This window comes from Epinephelus lanceolatus, chromosome 6 (assembly GCF_041903045.1).
Source record: "Epinephelus lanceolatus isolate andai-2023 chromosome 6, ASM4190304v1, whole genome shotgun sequence".
NCBI lineage: Eukaryota > Metazoa > Chordata > Actinopteri > Perciformes > Serranidae > Epinephelus > Epinephelus lanceolatus.
This window is the reverse complement of record NC_135739.1, coordinates 18,526,139-18,549,686: the sequence shown is the minus strand read 5'-3', so window position 1 is coordinate 18,549,686 and position 23,548 is coordinate 18,526,139. Positions and strand designations below refer to the sequence as shown.

The window sequence follows — 23,548 nt, the reverse complement described above, 5'->3', positions numbered from 1 at the left end:
AGAAAGAGAGGAATAAAAGCAGGAGAGGTTGAAGGATAAGGGTAAGTGATGGAGGGAGTGTGAAATAAACAGAGATGGAAAAAACCTAAAGAGAAGCTTGGCGTCTCGCCTGCTTCCCAGCTGATCTCCTCTCCTAAGCCAGTACAATATGGCCGATGTCTCCCTGGTGTTCACACACTCTTTACTGTACTGTACCACTGTGCTCTACACAGCGCAGGGGCGAAATAGTATTCATTTTCACTGTATTTTGTTTTATTCTGGGTGAGCTTGACTTAGTCTGCCAACTGTGCCGTGGTTAGAATGGCTTTAGGGAAGCTGGATATGTGCAAAGAATTTTGCATGAAAACAGAAGCTATTTGATCTGTTCTGTGTTTGTCCTGTTTTGTCACAAGCGTCCTAGACGACAGGCCGAAACATGCTGCTTTTGACGCTTTCATTACACAGTAGCATATGTGCGCAACTACGCTGTCCCCTCTCCCGTTTCTCCCTTTGCTCTTTGCTTCCATTCAAAAAGGAATCTAGTTTTTGTGTCATGGTCGTAGAAAAAGCCTACTTCATTAAGGGGATATTGGAATAAGGCAGATTTGACTGAAGGGGGACTACTCAGTGGGTTTATAAACAGAGGAATCAGTCTCACTCTCTCAAAGCCTGGGAGAGGCTAATCACTAAGCAAAACACTACATTTGATGAAGTGTTTCTGAAGGTGTGTGTTGGGGGACTGTTGAGATAGACTCAATCCATCCTTAATGAAAATGCTTTGGGCTGCAGAGCTGAGCTGAGCTGAGCTGAACCCTCTTGGGGATCAGCGGTTAGTCAGAGCGTACAGAGAGATAGGCCACCCATCACTAACCACGATCCTCGCTAAATCCCCATCAACGCAGTGGTTAATCACTCTAACCCCACTCTCCTCCGCTCTCCACTCCTCTCTCCTGTCTGCCACACACAAAGACACATCAAAATTCATAGCCTTGCTGGAGAGGGGAGTTCAGGGATTTATCACTGCCAAGTATCCTCTTTAAAACCCGGCAATAGCCTCGCAGAGTCAAGAGGAAAGAGCACTGGTGATTCAGAATGGCATTTGTAGGTATATCTATCAGATTTAGGGCTGTGAATCACAAGCAGCGTTCAGTTGTGGTTTATTGATTGCACCTGAAATGATTACTCTCATACATACATAGATGGACTAAGTGGAGCGTGATAGTAAATAGGACTCCCTAAAAACTTGGTATTTCCCCCAGGGGTGGTGCCTTGCATTTTGAGTCATACGAGTGCTGTGCGCCTGAATAATATTCTTTATGTATCATTCAGTCTAGTTTGCCTTATTTTCCAAACTTAAGAAGTAAAAATATCCCATAGTTTGACACTTAGTCCAAACTCTGATAGATTACCTATATGTAAATGTATTTAACCCACATTTTTTCATCCTAACCATCAGTGGATAATCAGGCGCTTACAAAACCAAAAGTTATTTCCTGAGTTTTAAGAATGTAATTCATAGCTGACAATAAATTCGGTTAGTTCAATGGTGCTGTGGAAAGAGTTCAGAATCTGCAGCCGTTCCTGTCATAAAGAGGTGTGTTTTCAGCAGAGTGTGGAGAGCCTCGTGTGTGGCTGGTCATCGATCTGAATGTGTTTTCCCACTGTGTGTTCAAGGTCATTAGATCAGTCATTTGAGCTCTTCATTTTGAAGTGTTTGCTTTTCCAGACTGAGCCTGCCATCTGTAGAACAATCACTATCTGGACTTTCTCTGTCCTTCTTCCTTCTCTCTGTACCTTTCTGTGTACGTCTGTATCTCACTCGCTGGTCTCCTCTGAACGCTGTTAAACATACCGTAACTGTGATTAAAAGCCTCTGCTTGATGTGATACAAGTATCATCCTCGGAAAGACGTTTGATTAAGCCATTAAATGTCTGTCAGGGAGAAAATATACTGTTTGAGCCTCAGAGTTCCCTCTCAGGTTTGTTAAAGAGGCTTCAGATTCAAAGAATAACTCCACACTTTATGTCAGTGTCATATATATTGTTTCTGCTGGGTGAGAGTGACAGGAAAGATAGGTTACTCTCAGAAAAGTTTTATATAGAGCCTGGATCTATCAGTTACACAGTATATACTGCGATATGAGACGAGATATTGGATGATGACGATTTTGGTCATATTATTATAAGCTTTCCTTTTTATGCAGAGAGCCCTCCACAGCTGTGAGTGTGGCTTCATAATATAGAGTGACACTTTGTAGTCCGGGGCTAGTGGGGAGGGGGATTAGTTTGGTTGCATCTTGGAGTTTGAGTAATACGTGTGGTCGTGCTATGAGCAGCGTATTTTCACTACACACTCAAATAAAATGTCAGAATTAAATATAGTGGAGTGATTTCAGACGCAGCCTATAATGCAGCAAGCCTGCATGAAAAATTTAACTTCTCATTGCTGCCCCATTGTTTAGGTTGCATCATTTGATCACCAGTGGACAGACAGATAATAATATTTTTCTTCCATGGCTGTAGTGAATACCTGATTATGATTGGTTGGAGGTTGGTGTCAAGGAAATACTCGAAGCTGGAAGGCCATGGCTTCTCATACTTGCCGATGAAGTTATGTCTAATTGTAATTCACTTTATATTAACCACATTAGCTGTTTAGCTTTAAAATAAAATATAGTACAGGAACAAAGCTTCCATTGAAAGAGTGCCTTTTCACAAAATGTCACAACTTCTCTGATAAATGCTCTGAACAGAAGAGTTATAAGTGTTGGGTGTTAGGTTAGCAGCCTCTGTGTCCTGCTGTATTTTTATTAATTCTATGCGTCATCATAGATTATCCCATAAAACATAACTAAGAATGTTGTGACATTGTGCATGCTTTATTACCTCATCCAAGGAGGTTATATTTTCAGCTGGGTTTGTTTGAATATTTGTCAGCAGGATGATGTAAATAGAAACCTTGTGAAAGGGTGTAGCATGGGCTAAGGAAGAACCAATACATTTTGGAGCAGATCGAATCACTGGGCAGATACACACATTAACTTTCACTTTTGTTAACATTGTGTGGTAGGACATTTGGACATTTTTGCTGTTTTCATTCATACTTGAAGTGTTGTGAAATGTTGTGTAGTTTGATGTTGTTTGAGATGTTGTTTCAGCTTGAAATCTTACTAAAGTAATTTCTAATTTATCTCTTCTGGAAAAGGGAAATGAATGGCAGTTATTGTTACGAATGATATTAGCATTTTTATTAAAATATTACCTCCCACACTGTTGCTGTTAGTGTTTACATAAGCTGCACCCAGGTCTTGTTTTTTTTTTTATTATTATTAAATTTTTTTTTTTTTTACAACATAGAGTCAGTACTGGGAGCAGACCAAGAGAATAGAGTGCTGTGGTGCCTGGAAAAGAGGTCACTTAAATCAAAGAACAGGAATGATCTGAAGCGAATGGATATTAATCAATTTAAACATCAATGTTTATGCCGGGGGTCAGCAACCTTTACTATCAAAAGAGCCATTTTGGGCCCAAATTTTCTTTCAAAAATCAGTCAAGAGCAGTAAGACATATTTGTGCCTTATAGTGATGGCAACACATTTAATCTAAATTGGCATATAACCATTTGTAATAGGTCTAAATGAACATTCATTAATATCTTTTAAAACAAAGTAGCTCCTCTGCAGTCGGCTATTTATGATTATTTGGTACTTAAACTTTGCAGTGTTAGAAGTAAAAACATACAAGTCTGCCCACTCACTATGAAATTCTCTATTGAGAATGAGACATTTACTCTTTTGGATTTGGGATAAATAACTAGCCTTACTAAGGAGACTCAAGACAACCCATAGCTATTGAGACTCTGCTAATTTTAGTCGCCAGGCCCTACTTTTATGACGCACAAAGTTGACATGATGTTAAAACATTTATTTAATTCAGCGTATAGGCTACATGTTTATACAATTGGAAAATGTAAGAATCCCTGGAGGGCTACAAAAAATGATAAATGAAAATTAAAATGTTAAAAAATACCTGTTATTCATTTCTATATAATTTTTTGTCAAAGCCATAGGGAGCCACTGGAGAAAGGTTCAAGAGCCACTCCTGAGCCGCAGCTTGCCCACACCTGGTTTAGGACTGCGTTCTTGTAGGTTTTTTAGCAGGCTGATAGCAACTGCAATAAATAATGTATTTAGTTCTATTGATCACAGATACTCATCTTTCCAGAGGCCTCATTTAGGGAGGCACCACAGCACAATAAAAAATATTCAGTTCAAGCAAATAAGGTTTTGTTTCAACAGAAAAATATTGGCATTTACATTTTTTTTTCCCCTAAACTCGCTATTGGTTTATCTTCAGAGTAAGAGGAGCCTTCATTACACAGTGTGGTTGACTCAATGCGAACACTGTTTATTGCTTGAAATCTTTAGTTTCTCTCTCACACTTACACACACACACACACACACACACACACACAAAGCAAGCTCAGATTTAGGTGAACAGGTGTGAGGAAGGGCTATGGGGTCACTATCTCACTCAGGTTGGACCTAGTAATTTAGCTGAACGGAGGGATTTGCTCCTCCCTTCTCAGACAGGCAATACAAAAGATCTGACTTGAAAGCGGAGAGGGAACAGAGGGGTACGGACAGTTTAACTAAGATGAAGGAGTTCAGTTGGCGAAAAATGCCCACTTTGATTAGTCTTTACACTTGCTCTAATTGAGCATGCATGTGTGTGAGTGTGAGTCCTTCACTTTGTGGGTACCACACTGTTAAGTTTGTGCCTCTGCGCATGTGTGTTGGGATGTCAGTGTTTGAGCGTGTATCAGGGTTTTTTTTTTTCATGTTGTAAAACTCTCCCTCCCCTCACACTCATTCCTCTCTCAAGACTGAATTTGCTTGTCTTCTCAGCATGAGTGTTTAATCTTTTCAGGCCGTTGAATCGGCCCAGTGAATGAGTCCCCAGCGCCTTCTCTCTAGGAGCCCTGGAGATTATTCTAAAGCACTAATCGTTGAGCAAACACAGCAGTGCTCTCCCATTCCTATTCTACACAGGCCACAGTATAGCACAACTTCTCCTTTCACTTCCCTTCACGTTTTACGCCCTGTGTAGATTTTTTGCTTTTTGGCGTACGTAGCCTAGATTATTGCTCCTGAGAAACAGACCTCTTGACTCCCCCTCCACAGCCGTGGTTAAAAATGAACTAAGCGAAGACTGAGAGAGTTTTTCTTATTTGTTCTTATATAGCAAGAGAAGTGACATGTAATTTAGAGAGCATTATTTCCAACATTGTCCCCTGGAACCTTTTATGTTTGTGGGTGTGTTTGTTTTTTAATTAGATTGTCAGTAGGGAGAATCTGCCAGGCTTATATGATGGTGTCAATATCCTTGGATTTGGAGCTTCGTCAATATTGTCTGGCCCTGCCGCTACTAACCTGAACAGGCTGCTGGCATTTGGTATAAAATAAATAGAGTGATTTGTCTGTTTTGTTTTCTCCATATCTTCGTCGCCTCCAAGAGAAGTTTTATTTACACCGCTCTCCATTTGATTTTGCGTGGTATTTGCTTTTTTGCCAGTTGTGGCCTTGCTGTGGTCTGTAGGAGTCATGCTGGCTCTGCACCCAGAGGTCCCTCGTGTCATTTTATGGTCATGTAATGTGGAAATGTCTCTGCAGTGATGAGACACCTACACGTGGCTGACAGATCTCACACTCCTGATCAGCACACATCTGAGAGCAATGGATTTTGAGGAATTTTATTTTTATCATTTCAGAGACAGATGATATATTTGACGGTTCTTTTTTGGGGGGTGTTTTCTTTATAGCTGGACATCAAACTTGTAATCTGTACTCTTTTCCTTCCTTCCTTTCTATTAACAGCCAACTATGCAATTTGTTGTTTTGTTTGCCCCAGCACACATAAAACAAAACTTCAGCAAATATCCAGAGGGAATCAGTGTTACATTTTGCTCACATCGTTTTTCTCTTTTCCTCTTTTCGTCTCTGTTCCTCTCCACAGAGAAAGCTGCTGGCCATCTACCTCCACAATGATGACAGTGTTCTCAGCAATGTCTTCTGCTCCCAAATGATGTGCGCTGACTCCATTGTCTCCTACCTGAGCCAGAACTTCATCACATGGGCCTGGGATGTCACTAAAGAAGCTAACAAAGCCAGGTACCACACTTTGATTATTTTCAAGGGACTTGATAGTCATGGAGCCGTGGGATTTAGCAGTTATGTCACACTGTATTTTGTTCCTTTAACTCTGTGTATCCCGCTGCCTTTACTCGTTAATGTAGTTGTGGTCTGAATAAAGACAAAACCAAGTTTCAAAGTTTTTTGTTTTTTTTACTCACGCAGGCAAATGGGTCAAAAATCTACTCGCCCAAAGTGATTTTTTTACATGCCACTTTACAAATCGTTTTAGTGCTTATCAAATAACAACTTGACGTGCCGTTGAAAAACGACCCAGTTTTATTCACCTTGCTCTCAAACTTCCAGCAAACTGTGCAATACAAAGTTTGAGTTTCGCCCACATCATCTAATGCCACCCAACTAAACTCCTGTTTCCAGAATAATTGAAAAGCTTGCTCATGCTTCAGCTAATAAACTTTGTCTTTAGCCACCGCCATTTAATCACAAGTGCCGAATGTTACTGCGCATATGCAACTCAACAATGCCAAGAAGAAAGCAAGATGACTTAATACTTAACTACTTCCACCATCGGCTCAAAAAAAACAACAACAAAAAAAAAAAAACACAACACTGTTTCTAATTTTTACCACTTGTCCAAACAAGCAGTCAAGTTGCCAGATTTACTTGCCTGATGTGTAGCATTTTACTTACCCCAGACAGTCAGACAACCCTTATTGTTGAGCCCTGAAACCTGAAGTGAATTATTTTGTTTACTAGCAGTATGATATCACTTAGGTAAGTTTTAGCTAATTAATCTGTTAAATATTTTCTTAACCTAAACTGTTGGACTGACACAGTAAAACCATATGCTTAGAATTTATTAAATTTTGGCTGTAATAAAAAGAAACAACACCCAATACAAACACAATCTGTGTTCATTGTAGTTGGTGCACAAGGGTGGACACAATAATAGGGACACCTGTATAATATACTGTAAGCAAGAGAAATAGTTCAGCCTTAAAATACTACTTTTGCAACACTTATTTAGGTTTAACTGTTGTTGAGACTGCTCCAGACGAGTATGACATGAGTGATATTTAACAGCTGAACGTCGGGGTGCTCTGATACTGGATTGCGCTGTAATGTGTCAGCCTCTATTGCCATAACTCTAAAAACAAGTAGTTTTTAGTTTTAATTTTTAAGCTACAGCTCATGAAACATTTCTACATGAGTGCTTAAGAGGTTTTTCCAATTTGTATGTAGTAATATATTTATATTTAGATACACAAATTATAACCTACATCTCAAATTGCAGTAACACATAATACTGTGTCCAGTGTTACTCCCTGGTCTCCAAGTCTCGTCATCAGGAATCTAGTGAGCAAACAGTTTTTTGAATTAATCGGAATGATGAACCAAACTAGGTTGTTTTAAAAACATTTTTGCCCTTTAATTATTTAATTCTCTGGACCCCTCAGAGATCCTGACACCTACAGTATAGGAATTATATAGTGTTTAGGACTGCATTTTTCTCCAACTGTAAAGTTAAAGTAGAGCAATAACTCAACCTCTAAGCCCCGACTGCATGCTTAATCCTTATGTTTTATTTATATGTGACTTACTGTCTGGAGGAGTGGACTGTTTGCATACTGAGTTGTATCTAATAAAGAGGATATTGAATGTATTTCAGGAGAGCAGCTTGCATGTGTGCAGAGGGCTCTGCAAACTGTCAAAATACCCTGCTCAGGAAGCTGTTACCTTTTTCTAGTAGCGTTGTTTTTGGTACTTCTATCGGAGAAGGTTAATGTAGTTTTACTTAGTGCTCTGCCCCGTCCTGTTATTTCTACGTTACGTTATACAATTATTTTAAGCCCTCAAAGACAAAAAAGAGATTTGTGTTTTGTCATTTCAGCGTGGACAGCGAGCTTGCAGAAAATGATCTAAAATGTTAGTGTGGATGGAGCCTCATTTGACACATAAACAGCGTTTTTTAAATCTATTCGCATTATTGTGGACATGTCCTTAATTGCTGGCATTCAACTCTCACTCCATTGCTCACACCCTGCATCTCTGTCTCCTCATTCTCTCTTCTACTTCATTCTCTTTTTGAAGCGCAGAGGTTGCATGCTAACAAAAGGCGTTGTGTTTGCATGGTGAGGCCCCTGATTGGGCAATCTTGACTAAGCTGTCTGAATAGAGGGTCAGTGGGAGACGAAGGACTCCCTTGGAGTCCAAACATCTCTATCTCTCCATTTACGCTCAAAGTTTTGGTGCAGCTCCAGCAGTCTGTGTTGGTAACTGGCAGATCTGTGCGACACCTGTTTATTACACAGCTCCTGCTCCTAGGATGGATATTTATATCTGGGTAGCACATTCTGTAGAAAAATATTGTAAATTAATCGAAAATAAATCACGTCTGCAATAGACGTGGTGAAGGTAAAGGTAGACTTACTGATGATTTGATTATGTTTGCTCATTACGATTGTACCCAGTGTTCTCTCCCCTCATCTTCCTGTCACATCTTTTCCTTCCTGATCCTCCCATCTCTCTTTATTTCCCTCCTCTTTATCCCACTACCTCAACCCTCTCCCCAGAACCTCCAGAGTTAAGCCTGCCCTCTGGTAGCAGCCATTTAAGAAAGACTCGCACCCTGACCTCACCCCTCCATTATTTCTTTTAAGGAAATTCCCTCCTTCCTTCATTCCACTCTCCTTTCTCTCGCATTGGCCTCCTTTGCTTTTTGCCCCAGCTGAGCCTTTTTATTGCACATTAAAAGGCAGGCAACATCTGGAGCTTTTCATCACACACAGCTAGTCACAGCTTTGCTGCTAACGCATGCATGCACATGTGCACACTCGCTCGCTCACACATACACTGCTCCTCTGGATTCTCACGCTCTCTGGTTGATCCAAAGTGACTGGTGATTGGCATCAATCATGCAGGGTGTTAGAAAGGTATCTTGATTGTGTGTGTGTGTGTGTGTGTGTGTGTATGTGTGTGTATGTGTATATGTTGAACCTACTGATATTGGAATGTGCCTGTTGCTGAGCTCTCTGTATTCTCACAGGCCTCCCAGTTAAATGATTAATTATGCATAAATGTAGTTTCGCTGATTGGATGCCAGTGTAATTGTCACCCATGGGAAAGGAATCTGATATATGGTACAGGTGCTGTACTGTCATTGCACATGGCAAATATTGAAACTATAAGTAGATAAACGCACTGAAAGTAGATCATTTCATCAGAGTGGGTCACGCTTCCTCAAATCTATTACACACTTTATTCCATGCTTACATATCTGTACAAGCACCTCTAAAGAGTAAACTAAAGACCACCTTTACACCTTGCATTAAGATTTTTTCTATAGATATGATTAAACCTGATTACATTTACTCCTGGTATTAATATGTGTCTCCTAAATTGAAAGCAGACAATCTCATTTTGACTGTGGCCTGTAAAGTATACCTCCACAGTCCCTATAATGCGGTGGGGCCCTTCAGTCCACACAGGCCCCACCCCTGCCTGTCAACAACTATTATGATAACAATAAAAAAAAGTTTTTATTATTATGACATGTGACTAGAAATTCTCCACACACAAAGTTGCTGTATGTCAGTTGAAAACAAAATTGCATTTACACTTATGTTCAGTATGGTCACAATAGCACTGTTCCACTGAGCAGTACAGTACAGTTCAGCTCAGTGCGCTTTTTTTCCGTTTCCACTGTGAAAAGTTGTGGATGGTACCAATGGAACTATTTCGTACCGTCCCCATTTTTGGTCCCCCCTCTGTTGCGGTACCTGGCACACAGATCTGGTACTAAAAGGTGGAGCTGTGAACACTGCAGTCTGTCGACTGGTCAATGCAGATGGTCGCTCTGCTCAGGGCTGAGTTGTGGCTGGTTTTATTAGTAGACTGTAACTATAAAATGAAAGGATGTTTTGCTATAGTCAGAGGAAAAAATAACTTCATTCACAGGGCCAACTGCCAGCGACTTGTAAGGTGCAACCTTAACTTGTAATATTGATCAATGTATGAGTTCATGACGTGAGTCAATCAACACACCTTAAGTTTTACTGTGACAGCTTTGACCATTACTTCAGGTTTAACATGACGTACACTTCTAGTAATGAGTGGATCTTCAAGCATTTAAAAAGAGTGTTCCTGTGGGCTCCAGCAACACTAAACCCCTGAGCTTGCCTGAGAAGGACTAAATGCACAAACCCGCTATTTTTTAATATCCCATGGAGAGAGACTCACTGCAGCCTGATTTATTTTGTTCTGAAAATGTTGGCATGCGACCTTGTTCTGTGGATGATAAACGAGGTGCAGACTTCCATCTGTGTCACCAGTGATGAGGAAATAAAGTAAGTGCTGGACGGTGCATTAAGTGACAACAACCACACCTACATTTAAGAATACTGTTTGCAGTGGAAACACCAGGGTCTAGGTGCCATGTCTGAAGGGTTACTGTTGGTTCCAAAGGTACCATACCGAAAGTGTTTGGTGGAAACAGGGCTAATGTGTCCCTGACTACCTCCAGAGGTGGTTTGGCCAATCAGATGATAGTCTGTCCCCAATGTGTTTCAGGTGCATTTACACCTGTACTTTCATGTGGTCAAGCACTATCTGATTGCAGTTCCAACAAAACCCATGTTAATGCAAGGTGTAAAGGTGTCAGTGACTTTATTGTGTTGCTATTTCTTTTGTAGAAATTTGGACCGTCAACAGCATTCAAGGGCATGTCACAATAGTGTGACAGTGACCAAGAAACACAGGTGTTCATGTTATTGTTAATGACCTTTGTGTTTAAGTTGGTGTCTCAACCGCTAAGAGCACAAACCAACATGCAAACCTGTTCTGCACACTTGACTTCACCTCTTGACATCCTCCGACCTGAAAACATAACTGGTTTAGAGGGAGAACAAAATGTCATTTTCAAATCAAAACATGTCCATGTTCGCTCTGAAACAAAGTGTGTATGACACAGTGAGCAATTGGAGCATCCGGTTCCCATACATAACTCCTGTACAGGTGGCTGGCAAAAATATTCCCTGCAGTGCTACTGTACTAGCCTGACTCATCAACTGCTCAGTGGAGCAAATGTCAGGTCTAACCAGTCTACTCACATCTTCACGCACCACTTTGATATGAAGAAATGTGATGTGACAGTCTGGGGTAACATTAACTATTTTAGCTGTCTGGATGTGCAGTGGAGAGGTGGAAATGGGAATGGTGACAAATTAGAAGCTGTCAATCACTTTAACCATCGGAGCAGAGTCCTTAAACTCACGTTAGCTGCAAGTTCCACGCAGGTGTTTCCTCTACGTGTAGTTACCCCTGAAGGACTTTAGAGGCCACAGGTCTGGTACGGACTAGGCTACATTCTTTACCATGTTATGTTATGGCTGGATGGGACTGTGCTGAACTGTTCACCTTAGCTTCTGCACTAGCTTGACTTCCTCCTGCCCTCAGTGTTGTGTCCGTACTTGTTCTATAGGTGGATTCATATCCCGGTTACAGCATTTCTGTCATTCTTACAGTTCACACATGTACACGTTTAAGTTGTGTTCACAGGTCGAGCAGTTCTTATGTCGGGATGATGTGGGTTTTTTTTTTTTAATGTGGTGGACTGACTTCCTCAGTTTTGAGATGGAAACCAAAGCAGGTTGGTTTGTGTTTGATGGGAGATTTAAGATTGGGTTACCCTTCAAGTTAGTGTCCATTGTTCCCTGGCCTTTCATTACAGGTTAGAGTTTCCCTGTGGGCCATTGTTATGGTCTGCCCGGGTTGAGGTCTGAACAGGGACAAATGTCAAGGCAAAATGATCAGCAGGATTTAGGGTACCCAACTTCTTCATTGCAAGACGTGGGTCAGTCCAAGTTCAGCATTTTGAGAAGTATTTGAATCCTATTCCCAAAACATCTTAAAGGTCCAGTGTGTAGGATTTGGGGGCATATATTGGCAAAAATATAATAGAATAAGTATGTTTTCTTTTGTGTATTATCATCTGAAAATAAGAATCTTGATTTTTGTTACCTTAGAAGGAGCCATTTATATCTACATAGGGAGTGGGTCCGTGTCTACGGAGATTGCCACATTTCACTGCTATGTTTCTACAGTAGCCCAGAATGGACAAATGAAACACTGGCACTAGATAGGGGGTACCATTCAAGTTTTCGCATTGGCCACCTCTGCAAAGAGCTGAACAGTATCGGAAAAACACAGATTTTTAGTGTGAAACTTCCTTATCCAGTATTTTTACCAGTTTCAATCCCCGGGCCATTTGTTTTGGAAAGGATGAGACTTCTGTGGATAATTCAGCTCCCACTAAAAACCTCCTGAATGTTTGGTTGATAAGTAATAAGAGAGAAAATGTGAGCACACACTTGCGGGTGCTGGTCTAGTGGCCCATCTGCAACAAGCTGATTAGCGTTGAAGAAACACTGATTTATAAAGTGCAACTGCTTTCTTCAGTGATTTTACCGGTTTAAATCACCTGGTCCTATCGTTTTGGAGAGGAAAAGACCTCTGCAGATAATTTAGCTTCCAGTTAAAACCTCCTGAACAATGCACACTGAAGTAATCCTAACCATGAGTTCACGGTTGGCAGATAGGAGAAGTTTCAGCTGGTTGCAGTCTACAATCCTCACCACTAGATGCCACTAAATCCTACAAACTGCTCCTTTAAATTCAGCTCTGCTTTAAGATCAGGTGCTGTAGCTTTCATTTTCATCTTTCAGTCCATCATCCATTTTTCCAGCAAGTATTGGTACTATTTTTCTTTTAAAAAAGCACCACAATGAACTCAAGTACTATATTTCACAGTTTGAGAAGTCTGCAAGTAGCTCCCACAGCTTTGGCTTCATATTTTAATGAGTCGTGCCCCCCCCCCACCCCCCCCCCCAGACAGCGGACCTTCCATCTATCTTCTTCTTCTGACCCGCTGTCTCTCCACCCATTCCATTACTTCTCTATTTTACCAGCCAGTTATTAAAGTAGATCTTATTAAAAGGCAGGAGAAAAAGCTAATCTATATTTGCATTCAGTCTATAGCAATTCATTAATATTATGACATTTACAGGGAGCTTGGTGGGGCCCCGGCTGCCTGCTACCCTTTTCCCTCCCTGAAATGTTAATTTAAAAAGTTCTGTCTTTGTAATGGAATAAGAAATCCTCTCTTGCCCTATCAATTCTGGGTGTCTGGTGAGGAATACTAATTCATCTACGGTTCCAATTGAGATAGCATGTCACTCTGATGGAATAAGAAAATGCAGAATTGGTTTTAAAGTCCTTAATGCCACGAGTTGTGTGTATTTCTCTTTTCTGCTGCAGTTGAAAAATATGGAGTATACGCCATCTTTTCCATATGTTGTAAAAGTGCTTGTGTATATATACATGTGCGCGTATGTGTCTGCTTTACAGGCTCTAAAGTATGTGTTCAGTTCCAAGATCAATGATCAAGTAAATTAAACAGAATAAAAAACTAAATTTAAAGTGGAATATTTCTTTCTCTTTCAGACTACTCACCATGTGTACGAGGCACTTCGGCAGTGTGGTGACACAGACTATACGGACATACAAGACAGACCAGTTCCCCCTGCTCCTTATAGTCATGGGCAAGCGCACATCCAATGAAGTTCTAAATGTTATTCAAGGTAATTGTGACTTTATTTGTAGTACACATCTCTAGATATAGATGTCTGTAACTCATTAAATTACACCCTATTCTTTCCTTAGGCAATACGACAGTGGACGAGCTGATGATGAGGTTAATGGGAGCGATGGAGATCTTCACAGCACAACAGCAAGAGGACATCAAAGATGAGGTAAAGTTTAAGTACAGTGAGGCACCTACGAGTGGGGCAAACACAAATGTCAGACCTCTTACCTGTAGTGCTATTTATCAATCTAGATTGTTTTGGTGTGAGCTGCAGAGTGTGCGAGATATCAGCCATAGAGATGTCTGCCTTCTCTTAGTTATAATGTAAGCAGATGGCAGAAATCATGATCTGGTTACTCAAGATAATCCACAGACCTTGTTGTGAGCAGTCCCATGTAGGAACTATTTTCTGTCTACCAAACTACACCTGCCAACCGTATCATTGTGCAGAGCTATGCGTGCATCTACTCATGGACTAGAGCCTTGTGGTCTTGACAGCAAAACATTAGCAGTGTATGTGTGAGTTAATATTAATGGCGCATTAATCACCGCATAGAAAATAAAGCATACATCTAATGCTAGCTCACCTAGCACCATATAGTGTGCTAACTTAACAGCTCAGCCGAGGAGGACGCCATTAAAATGTTTATATCTTGCGCTGTGAAGACCACAAGGCTCTCGTCCATGAGTAGATGCACGCTTCCCTCTGCGCAGTCATAAGGATGGCGGGTGTAGTTTGGTAGAAAGAAAATAGTTCCTAGATGAAACTGCTCACAACTGTCTGTGGATTATCTTGAGTAACCAGGTCATGATTTCTGGAAAGAGACATTGCTGTTGAGTTTTTCAAATGTTTTTTTTTTTTTCCTGGCACTTTGAGCACCACAAGCCGAGTGTCATCCAGTGTCATTATATTAGAGAGAAGGCAGAAATCGCTACGGCTGATATCTTCAACACTTGCCAACTCAACAAAAACAGTCTAGATTGATAGTAGCTTAACTTCTTTCCTTTAAATGAAAGAATCTGCTTTTCTCTATATTAGTGACTTTATATTAGTATTTCAGATCTCTAGCAACAAATCAAACCGTCTTTACCTTAGCTTCCTTGATTTAGCCTTTAGTCATAGCCACACTCAAAGGCCTTAGTGGGACAATTTAGTGGCCTTTAACGTCTTGCTTTAGAGGTCAGTCACGACATGCAGAGACAGCTCAGACGGCAGTGTTAAACTGTGGCATTCTTGTTATGACAAGCAGAGAGAATAGTTAACCATTTCACCTTAGTCCCCTTTAGTTCTAGTGTAATGTGCCAGCTACAGTCGTTGGATTTTGAATAGGTGTAGAACACAGACTCACTGTGCTGCTCTGTGTCTGTCGACTACCTCTTTCACTCCAGTAGAAAGTGGACAAACACCATTGAGGGATACACTCCATACAAGAAAGAGAGGGAACAGTGGTTGTGGTCTTTTCATGTCATAGACAGGAATGTGGGACAGTATGACGGGGAGGTCCCCCCCACTGTCAAAGACTTTCACCTCTTAATCACTTACTAATGTGTTGACTCAGTGACATCAAACAAGAGAATGACACAATATGTGTTTGTCCAGACAGGTTTTCAGTCAGCTGAATATTAGACTAATCCTCCCAGGTTCTTTCTCTCTTTCATTTTAAAATCCTGTGGTTTAGGAATAAGCAACAATATAGAATACACAGTCTCTTTGTAGACTATCTAGTGTTTTTTTTTTAGATTTTATAAATAATATAAAGATTTATGTGGCAAAAGTAGATTTGTGATCAGTAACAAGACCCTACACCTACAGATGCTTTGTATGTGTCAGCTGTGAAATCTTATTCCCACACTCCTCCGTCAGCCTCTCACTAACATTGTTGTGCATCTTTTTTAACTACTGTATCTATAGATGACAGATGTCACACCTTATTAGGATTTAACAATTAAACAGTCAGTGAACCAAACAGCCACTCCAACAATGCTAATGTGATAGTCATAGCATTTCAGTCATGGGAACCGTGGTTGTCACACACACACACACCCCGAGGCTTAGACTACCTCAGGTGAGTTACTGAGTATTGAGTGACAGCTATTCACTTTGTGCTGTTATTATTGCTACAATGCTTTTGCTTCATTATGGATTTGTCACACTTCAAATAATCATCAATGACAAGGAGTGACAAGAAGTATTCAGAATATGTCCATGTGTCACATCAGGCTATCAATCATTAGGTGTTTTAAAGGTTCATTAGGTGTTTTAAAGGTTCACACTTAGGGTATCATTTGAATTTTTTCAGTTTTATTCCCTGAGTACAGATACCAAACGGATACTTTTTCAATACCTTATTGTTATATTAGCATGTTTTTCTTTTCATGTTGTTCAGTGAACATATAAGCCAAAGTTCACAAACGATAAATACTGTCTAAACACAAGCTGCCGTACAAGAACTTTGCAGAAATTAAACAGTCTAAAACTTACATTTAAATGAGAACTCGGCTGATCACAGAATGAGTAAACAACAATATGAGCAGACTTTCTATGCCAGCTTTCACTACTTGACAGTTTCAGATACTCTGTGCTACAGACACATTTTGCTTGGTACCAAAAAAGTATTGAAATTCAATACCCAGCCCTATTCACACTGGAGGACTGGTTGGTTCACTACATTGCATTGCACCTTATTAAGTAATATTGTAAGTATATTTTGTAGTTCTTGTAATAAAGTGGCACACATGCTTCCTATGTCAAACACAAAATTTTAACAATGGTAGGCAGAAATCTGGAAAAGGCAAAAAAAAAAAAGGGAAGATTCTGAAAATCCACCCTCCTCCTGTAGCTCTCCTCTCTCTGTTGTAGAGGTGTGTGCAGCGCACTGCTCAGCCCATCCTGTCTCTCTTTCTATCTCTGTTTATCCAACCAAAAATGTGATAAAAAATTAGCAAACTAATGTTAGCCACTCCACCGTCCCTTTGTCTTGCTTTCCATGGCTGTGGACTGCTTCTCTCGGGAGGAGAGAGATGGATCTTTAGCCAGTGGCTGTGGCTGTAGCAGCTTGAATTCGGCCAGCACAAATGTCCGCAAGCACCGGGTGTCACAGCGGGCTGGTGGCCAGTGGCAGTGCCAGATCTAATCTTTGTAACCGCAGCAACAGAAAGTTTGCCAATTCGGCGGGAAGTTTGGCCTATTCGGACCTCTGGAGCTGGAGTTTGTGCTGGGCTGTAGTGGCTTAAATGTGGCCAGTGCAAATCTCCCCAGTGCAGGATGTCAGAGCGGGCTCGAGGCCATTGGCATTGCCAGGTCTAATCTTTGTAACAGCAGCAACAGAAAGTTTGCTGATCCAGCTAGGACTTGGGTTATCTGGTCCCCTGGAGCTGGAGTTTGTGCTGCATCCACCGACTGCGTGTGTCTCTGAAACTGCCTCCCACTTAACTCCTGGTGAGAAGGTCTGTAACGGCAGAAAGTAAGGCTAAGGACACACAATGTTTCAAGGCTCTACCTAACATTACTACATCAATGTGAACTTGACGCTGCAGCCATTAGGCATAAACTCTGGTCAGCTGGAGGCAAAATTGTAAGCAACATTTTCTCTCAATCTCAGAAACGTTTGGCCAGTATTGAATGGTTTTTGTCCCATTAATTGTCAGGTTCTCTTTCAGACTCTCTTTTTGATAAGGCTTTTTTCCTTTTTAGGTTGCTTTGCAGCATAGACAGTTGTTCCCAAAGCTTGATTTGCAATTTTTGCTCTACAGTTCTCCGCCATTGAACCAGGCATTCACCCAAAGGACATGCACATGCATCTGCATTTATAGGACAGCCAACAGGAATAACTTTCTTCTGAAATAACCTGTGATTGGCCAAAGTCTGGCATCAATGTGTTCTAAAGCCTGAAAACAGATCCAAGAGGAGGCACAAAAGTCAAGTTTTCTCTCAGTCCACTTGAGTTACATATGCCCAAAGTTTTTCATTGGATTTTTGCCCATTAACGCCAAAATTAAACTGCCTACCCCAGCTTTAAATCCCCCATAGTTGGCTAACTGCTACATAAAATAGTTTTGAAAATGATTGTGCATGTTTCTTTTCTTACAAGCTGATTTGATTTTCATATTTCTTTTTTTAAGCCATCTGCACAAAATACTTGTATTATATTACTGCGTTATCATCACTTCTTTTATAATCATTGGAACAACTGGCTTGAGATCTGTCAGAGAAATAAGAAATTTGATTTTCTATGGCATAAGAGTTTAGTAAAGCTGTTCTGAAAGGTATTAAAGTGTGATAATTATCCAGGCATGGCCTGACAGGAGGAAATAGCCTGAGAAAATGTAGGGGAAAAAAAGACAGCGTAGAGAGTGTAAGTGGTGATGAAAGCATAATGTTCCAGTGTGATTATTCATGATTAGTACTAATAACCACGGGATTTTGATATATCCTGTACCTGACAGGACCTATCCCATCTCCAAGGTGAAGTCAGCCTTGATACTGGACTAATCCCATCTTCACTGTAGCAGCTCCGAGGCATTGGTGGATTTCCCTTGCTCCCTTCCCTCTTTCTTCTGTCCGTTTTTCTCCTATTTTCCACCTCAATTCTCCAAAGACAGACTCAGACAAGAACACAGACATCCACCCAAACCAGACATTCCACTTTGACAGTGACTTTTGTGTCTGTCTGGAAACGGAGCAGCTGGACAGCCACATTGTGCCTTCAACCAGCCTTACTGACTCGCCAGTCATTCCTATGGTTGTCTGTGTTTTAGCTTAGTCGTTACTAACAGACTGACGACTCACTGCAGGTTTTGTGGTCTGCGTCTGTCAGCATCACAGGCTATTTTCAGCTCGGGTCATTTCACATGTATTTCATGTGAAGTGCAGCCAAAACAAACCAAAGTTCAGTTTTGGTCAAGAGCGCCAAACGTGCATATCTTTTAATATTAGAGGAAACTGAAGCACCCAGGGGATCTATAACCCAACATCAGAGGTTCATGCAGGGTCCACAAAAAGGACCTGCGCTGAGATTTAATTCTGGACCATCTTGCTGTGAAGTGACAGAGCCAAGGTGTTACCCAGAAACAAAAAGCCACTTGATTAAAAATTAAAAAACTGCTTTTCGCAGCACTTATTTGTTGTGTGAGCAAACATTAAATGTGACAGCTTGCATTTGTGACTTCTGACTACTAAGATAGGAGTTTATTAGCACCACTATAAGACAGCACATGTCTAGCCAACTTGATGAGTAGCCAAAATATAGATGTGGAAAATCTGTTTCTTTTTTCCTCCAAAGATAAGTTCTTTAAAATCACATTGTGTTTGAGCACATACATGGCAGATTAATGTTTCATGTTATGCTTCTCATTCGCATGAGGTCACTCAAGACAGATGGTGCATTTGAAAACACATTACAACAGTTCATAATGAGTATCAAACATGAACTACTGTGTGACTTGTTTGCGTGACTCAGTGCCAGTCTATTGAGGGTGGCCACTTTTGATGCTTTTGTCCCTCTCTACCATTCTTTTACAGTTTCCTTTCAGTGTTCATCTATTATGCGGGCCAAAAGCACAAATGTATCCTTTGCATTTTCTGATTGAATGCAACAATACACACTGTCCTTTTGCTTAGCTGCACAGTAACCCTCTGATCATCACAATAAGCTTACTTTGCCATATCCGGGCTTGCACACAGCGTGAGCCTTCAGAAAATGAAAAACTAATGGCTGTGCGCTGTTAACACAATGGACACTCGTATTTAGTCCCAGTCTTTATAAAACACTTTGTAGCCACAGCAGGTAGAAAAAGAAGGGCCGCCTGTCCCCTTCCCTCTGTACAAACAGGAAGAGAGAGGCAGAGTGAATGAAAGAGAAAGGGACGGTGAAACTGAGATGAGGAAACATAAAAGAGGCTCAGGGTATGGTAAATGACAGCCCGGTCACAATGAATCCCCTCTGGTGCTACTCTTTCATACCTGGTGTTTGTACGTAACCACACTTGACATGCTGCATTTTCTTTTGCTTGATTCTCCGGGGCTCCCACACCCGCCACCTCAGCTTAGATGTTTTGTCCTTGTGTTTCCTTTTATTATGTTGTTAGTTAATGGGCCCCATTTTCTTTCTCCCTCTCTCTACCCAGGACGAGCGTGAGGCGAGAGAGACTGTGAAGAGAGAACAGGACGAGGCCTACCGTGTATCTTTAGAGGCGGACCGTAAAAAGGTATTTTCAAAATAAAGCAGCCTGTCTGTTTGAATCACTAAGACAGTATATGTGCAGCATGTGCAACCAAAAAAGCATAAGCACCACTTCTACCAAGATTTCAACTTATTTTTTCTTCAACAGGCGTCATCTCCATTTTTATTATTGCACGATTGTAACTTGTGTTGCTAGTTATACACTTAATGTAGACTTGCTGCTGTTGTTTTCAGAGTTTACTGCTATTAAGCACATAAGTATGGTGGTTGAGACTTTTTGAATGAACTGCATATCCAAAACGCTTTGCAAATTCTAAAAAAACACAAGTAGAGAAAGACCAAAAGCCACAACAGAGGTGAGTGTCATCAGATTTTGACCATAGACTGCATATAAAGATAGAAAACACATATCCATGTCCTCCCACTGTACAAAAGTGAAGCCAAACTATCCCGTATACGTGCGCCATCTTGTGCTAGAGACATCATTTGGAGCCAAAATCTGCCCAGTGGGGATCGGGAAGTCGAGCTACGGTATTGAGTTCCCACCCATACACCCTTCGAACACTATCCTGAGCAGCGCTATTGATCATGAGCGCACTGATTGACACACAGCTGTCAACCATGATGCCACGTCCCCTTTTTGCAGCATCATAAAAAACAAACTAAAACTAAACTTAAAACTGAAAAATGAACACTTGATGGACACCAGCATGATAAGAACTTCTTAAAATAACAGAAAGCATCTTTGGGAAAAATATATTTGACGTGTACTTGTCCATCTCTATATACAGTCATTGATATTTACAATGAAGCTTTCCTTTTCGAGAACTGCTGTGTGATTGTCGCCAGTGAACGATGTTCTTCCAGGTCTTTATGTTTTCATAATTAGGTACCCTGCCATCTGAAAATTAGGCTATTATGAAGCTAATGTTAGCTATGCAGTAACGTTCATTTAGCTAACGCTGGTCAATCAGATGAATGTAACCTAAGCTGTACCCATTTATGAAGACATAGAGGTATTAAAGCTGATTCGTGGCAAGTTGCCCAACACTTTAGATGAGTGTCACTAAACAGAAATTAAACAGTTGTGCGTTGTTTTTAATTCATGGCTTTTGTGTTTGTGTTGTGCAAAAGGTATATAATAAAATACAGTGACCTTGAGTCGAAAAAAAATTAACTGATTAGTCAATTGGCTTAAAATTATTTTGCTATCTTGATGATTGATAAATTCTTACAGTCCTTTATCAAGTAAAAAAAATCAGCTTTTCAAATGTGAGGATTTCCTGCTTCTCTCTGATTTTGTGTCACGTCATTACCTTGTATTATATTTAGATACTTAAGTGTCTAAAAAACTAATGACTTACTTGGATCTCTTATTAAATATCAGCAACAATTATTCAAATGAAACTCGACAAGCAGGGGAAACATACTAGTAACAGTCTTCATCTTTGCATGTCACATTTTGATTTTGTTTGTGTTGTTGCGTCGCATTCAATTAAATTAATTTCTGTCCTTTTTCAGAGAGAAGCCCAGGAGAGAGAAGAGGCCGAGCAGTTTCGTCTGGAACAGATGAGAAAGGAGCAGGAGGAGGAGAAGGAGGTGAGAAGAACAGCCGTACACACATCATACTCACATTATGCAAATTACCTAAATTAATATTCCAACTTGATCAGTGTGAGGCTGAACAGTGATATGTTTTGCCAGCGCACAGTGATTGTGCCATTGTGCTGTCGTTTTTTATCTGTCTTGCTCTCACTTCACAATAATGAGTCAATTAGATTGTGGTTTTGGTGAAGCCTGCCAGTCAGTGAAGCGTGTGTAGTGTGGGCGAACAGGCATGCAGCCATTTCAGAAGGGGGAAAAAAAATTAAAAATCCTAATTACATCGAGGCACGTCCCTGTTAATGTCACCTTACATGCACACAGTTATTGTTCTATTTGAATGCTTTACATTGGTACAGCACACAGCCTCATATTGAAACCCAAGTGAACAAAAGACTGAGGCAATTCATGTACAGGAGCTTGTGCACAAACACACACACACAACCTAAGCAAACACACATATTCACTTGAAAACAATTATTGTATGTGAAGAGGGGGGGCAAACACACACTCACAGGCAGACACGCAAACTGTCACGCATGCGGGAGGAACAATAATTGTCTGTGAGGATGGCACCAATGTTGTAATACAGTCTATAGTAATACAGTGTAGTCCTCGCTGATTGTTGTTTACTCAACAGCAGAGAGCCTCGGGGCACCGAGAGGTATTGGGTGACTCGGCTCACTCAGGTGATTTGTCACTTAAGTTAAACAGAAAACAACAAAAGAGCACCGGGTCGGGCCTTCTTAATTATATCACTGTAGTCCACTAACCAAACTGCGTGGGTGCCCTTGTGTGTTCTGAACAACAATAGCCACTATGGCCTCGTGTTTCCTACTTCTATCAGTTTTCTCTGCCTAAGCTCAGTGGTTTCCATGGTGTGTCCTGTGCTAACATATGAGTGTTGTGCTTGTACTACAGTCTAGATATTCAGGAATATGAGAGCTAACAATAGCTGCTGGAACTGGACAATGGCAACTTATGTGTCGTAAACTGTTAAGCAGGTCCTAAAATGGATCTAAGATGGGAAATAATGGGAAACAAGTGCTCTTTTGTTTTATCACAACAACACAATACTGCATTGTGTTGTCAGTACGTCTGGGTAGTTCTGATGATGATGCTCTGACAGACAAACGCTGAAAGACTATTGGGAATTGGCATTGAAAGATTTTTAAAATTCTCAGCGATTCCTTTATTCCATCATTTCTGCTAAGTATTTGGGTGGAAAAAGAATACAGACGTGCTCTTCAGCATACACAGGAAACCACACAAGTATAAATACCAGTATTGTAGGAAGTTATTAATGATCAACTAATCAGTCATTCCATTTTCTACAATTGATAAAGCTGGAGAAATTTATGTTTAATTAAAAAAAGGTGTCTTTATTTACACATTCCTATTCAAGTTAACATTTGATTTTAGCATTTATATTTCGGATACTGCTCTTCAGCTAAACAGTTCACAGTGGCAGCTGCTTCTTTTACCTTTCCAGACTTCCTGTGTTGTCACTTACCATAAACAGACATTGAACATCCTTAAAAAAAAAAAACAGTAGATCTGAAGACTGTGCCAGGATTCGTTGGTCAGCTGTAACATGAACAGATATTTTCACATCATAAAAATGCAATGTTACAGCACTATAAATCTTTTAGCTGTTGTTTACCATTTTCACTTGAGTCTTAGGAGGTAGTAATCTGTATGTGACAGAAACTGCATACACAACATAAACATGTGTTGCCACCAGAGAGTGGACAATGCTGGTGGGAATGCTTTCTCTCTGATTCTGTGCCTTTGTGCAAAGAAGAGTGAGATGAGAGTAGGAGCTGGTGAATTGAGGGGAGTGGTGCATGTGCAGTGTGTAGGTTGACATTACTATTTACCTCCTTCAGGGGGTCTTAGCATACAGTTGTGCGGCTGTCAGGTGCACCTCTACCCCCCCCCCCTCCACTACACCCGTCATCTGTTTGCTTTCTGTGGTTAGCCGAGCGGAG

The 23,548-nt window shown here is 40.7% G+C and overlaps 1 protein-coding gene across 2 annotated transcripts in view; it reads left to right on the top strand.

Annotated features, from left to right (window-relative positions):
- Nucleotides 1-23,548, top strand: part of faf1 (Fas (TNFRSF6) associated factor 1) — an 85,704-nt gene that overhangs the window by 45,920 nt on the left and 16,236 nt on the right. For both annotated transcript variants that reach the window (XM_033622827.2, XM_033622828.2), the window contains 5 exons: nt 5,995-6,149; nt 13,632-13,768; nt 13,851-13,939; nt 19,900-19,980; nt 21,477-21,554. In XM_033622827.2, the coding sequence (XP_033478718.1) occupies nt 5,995-6,149; nt 13,632-13,768; nt 13,851-13,939; nt 19,900-19,980; nt 21,477-21,554 (540 nt within the window). The remainder of the gene's footprint in view (nt 1-5,994; nt 6,150-13,631; nt 13,769-13,850; nt 13,940-19,899; nt 19,981-21,476; nt 21,555-23,548) is intronic.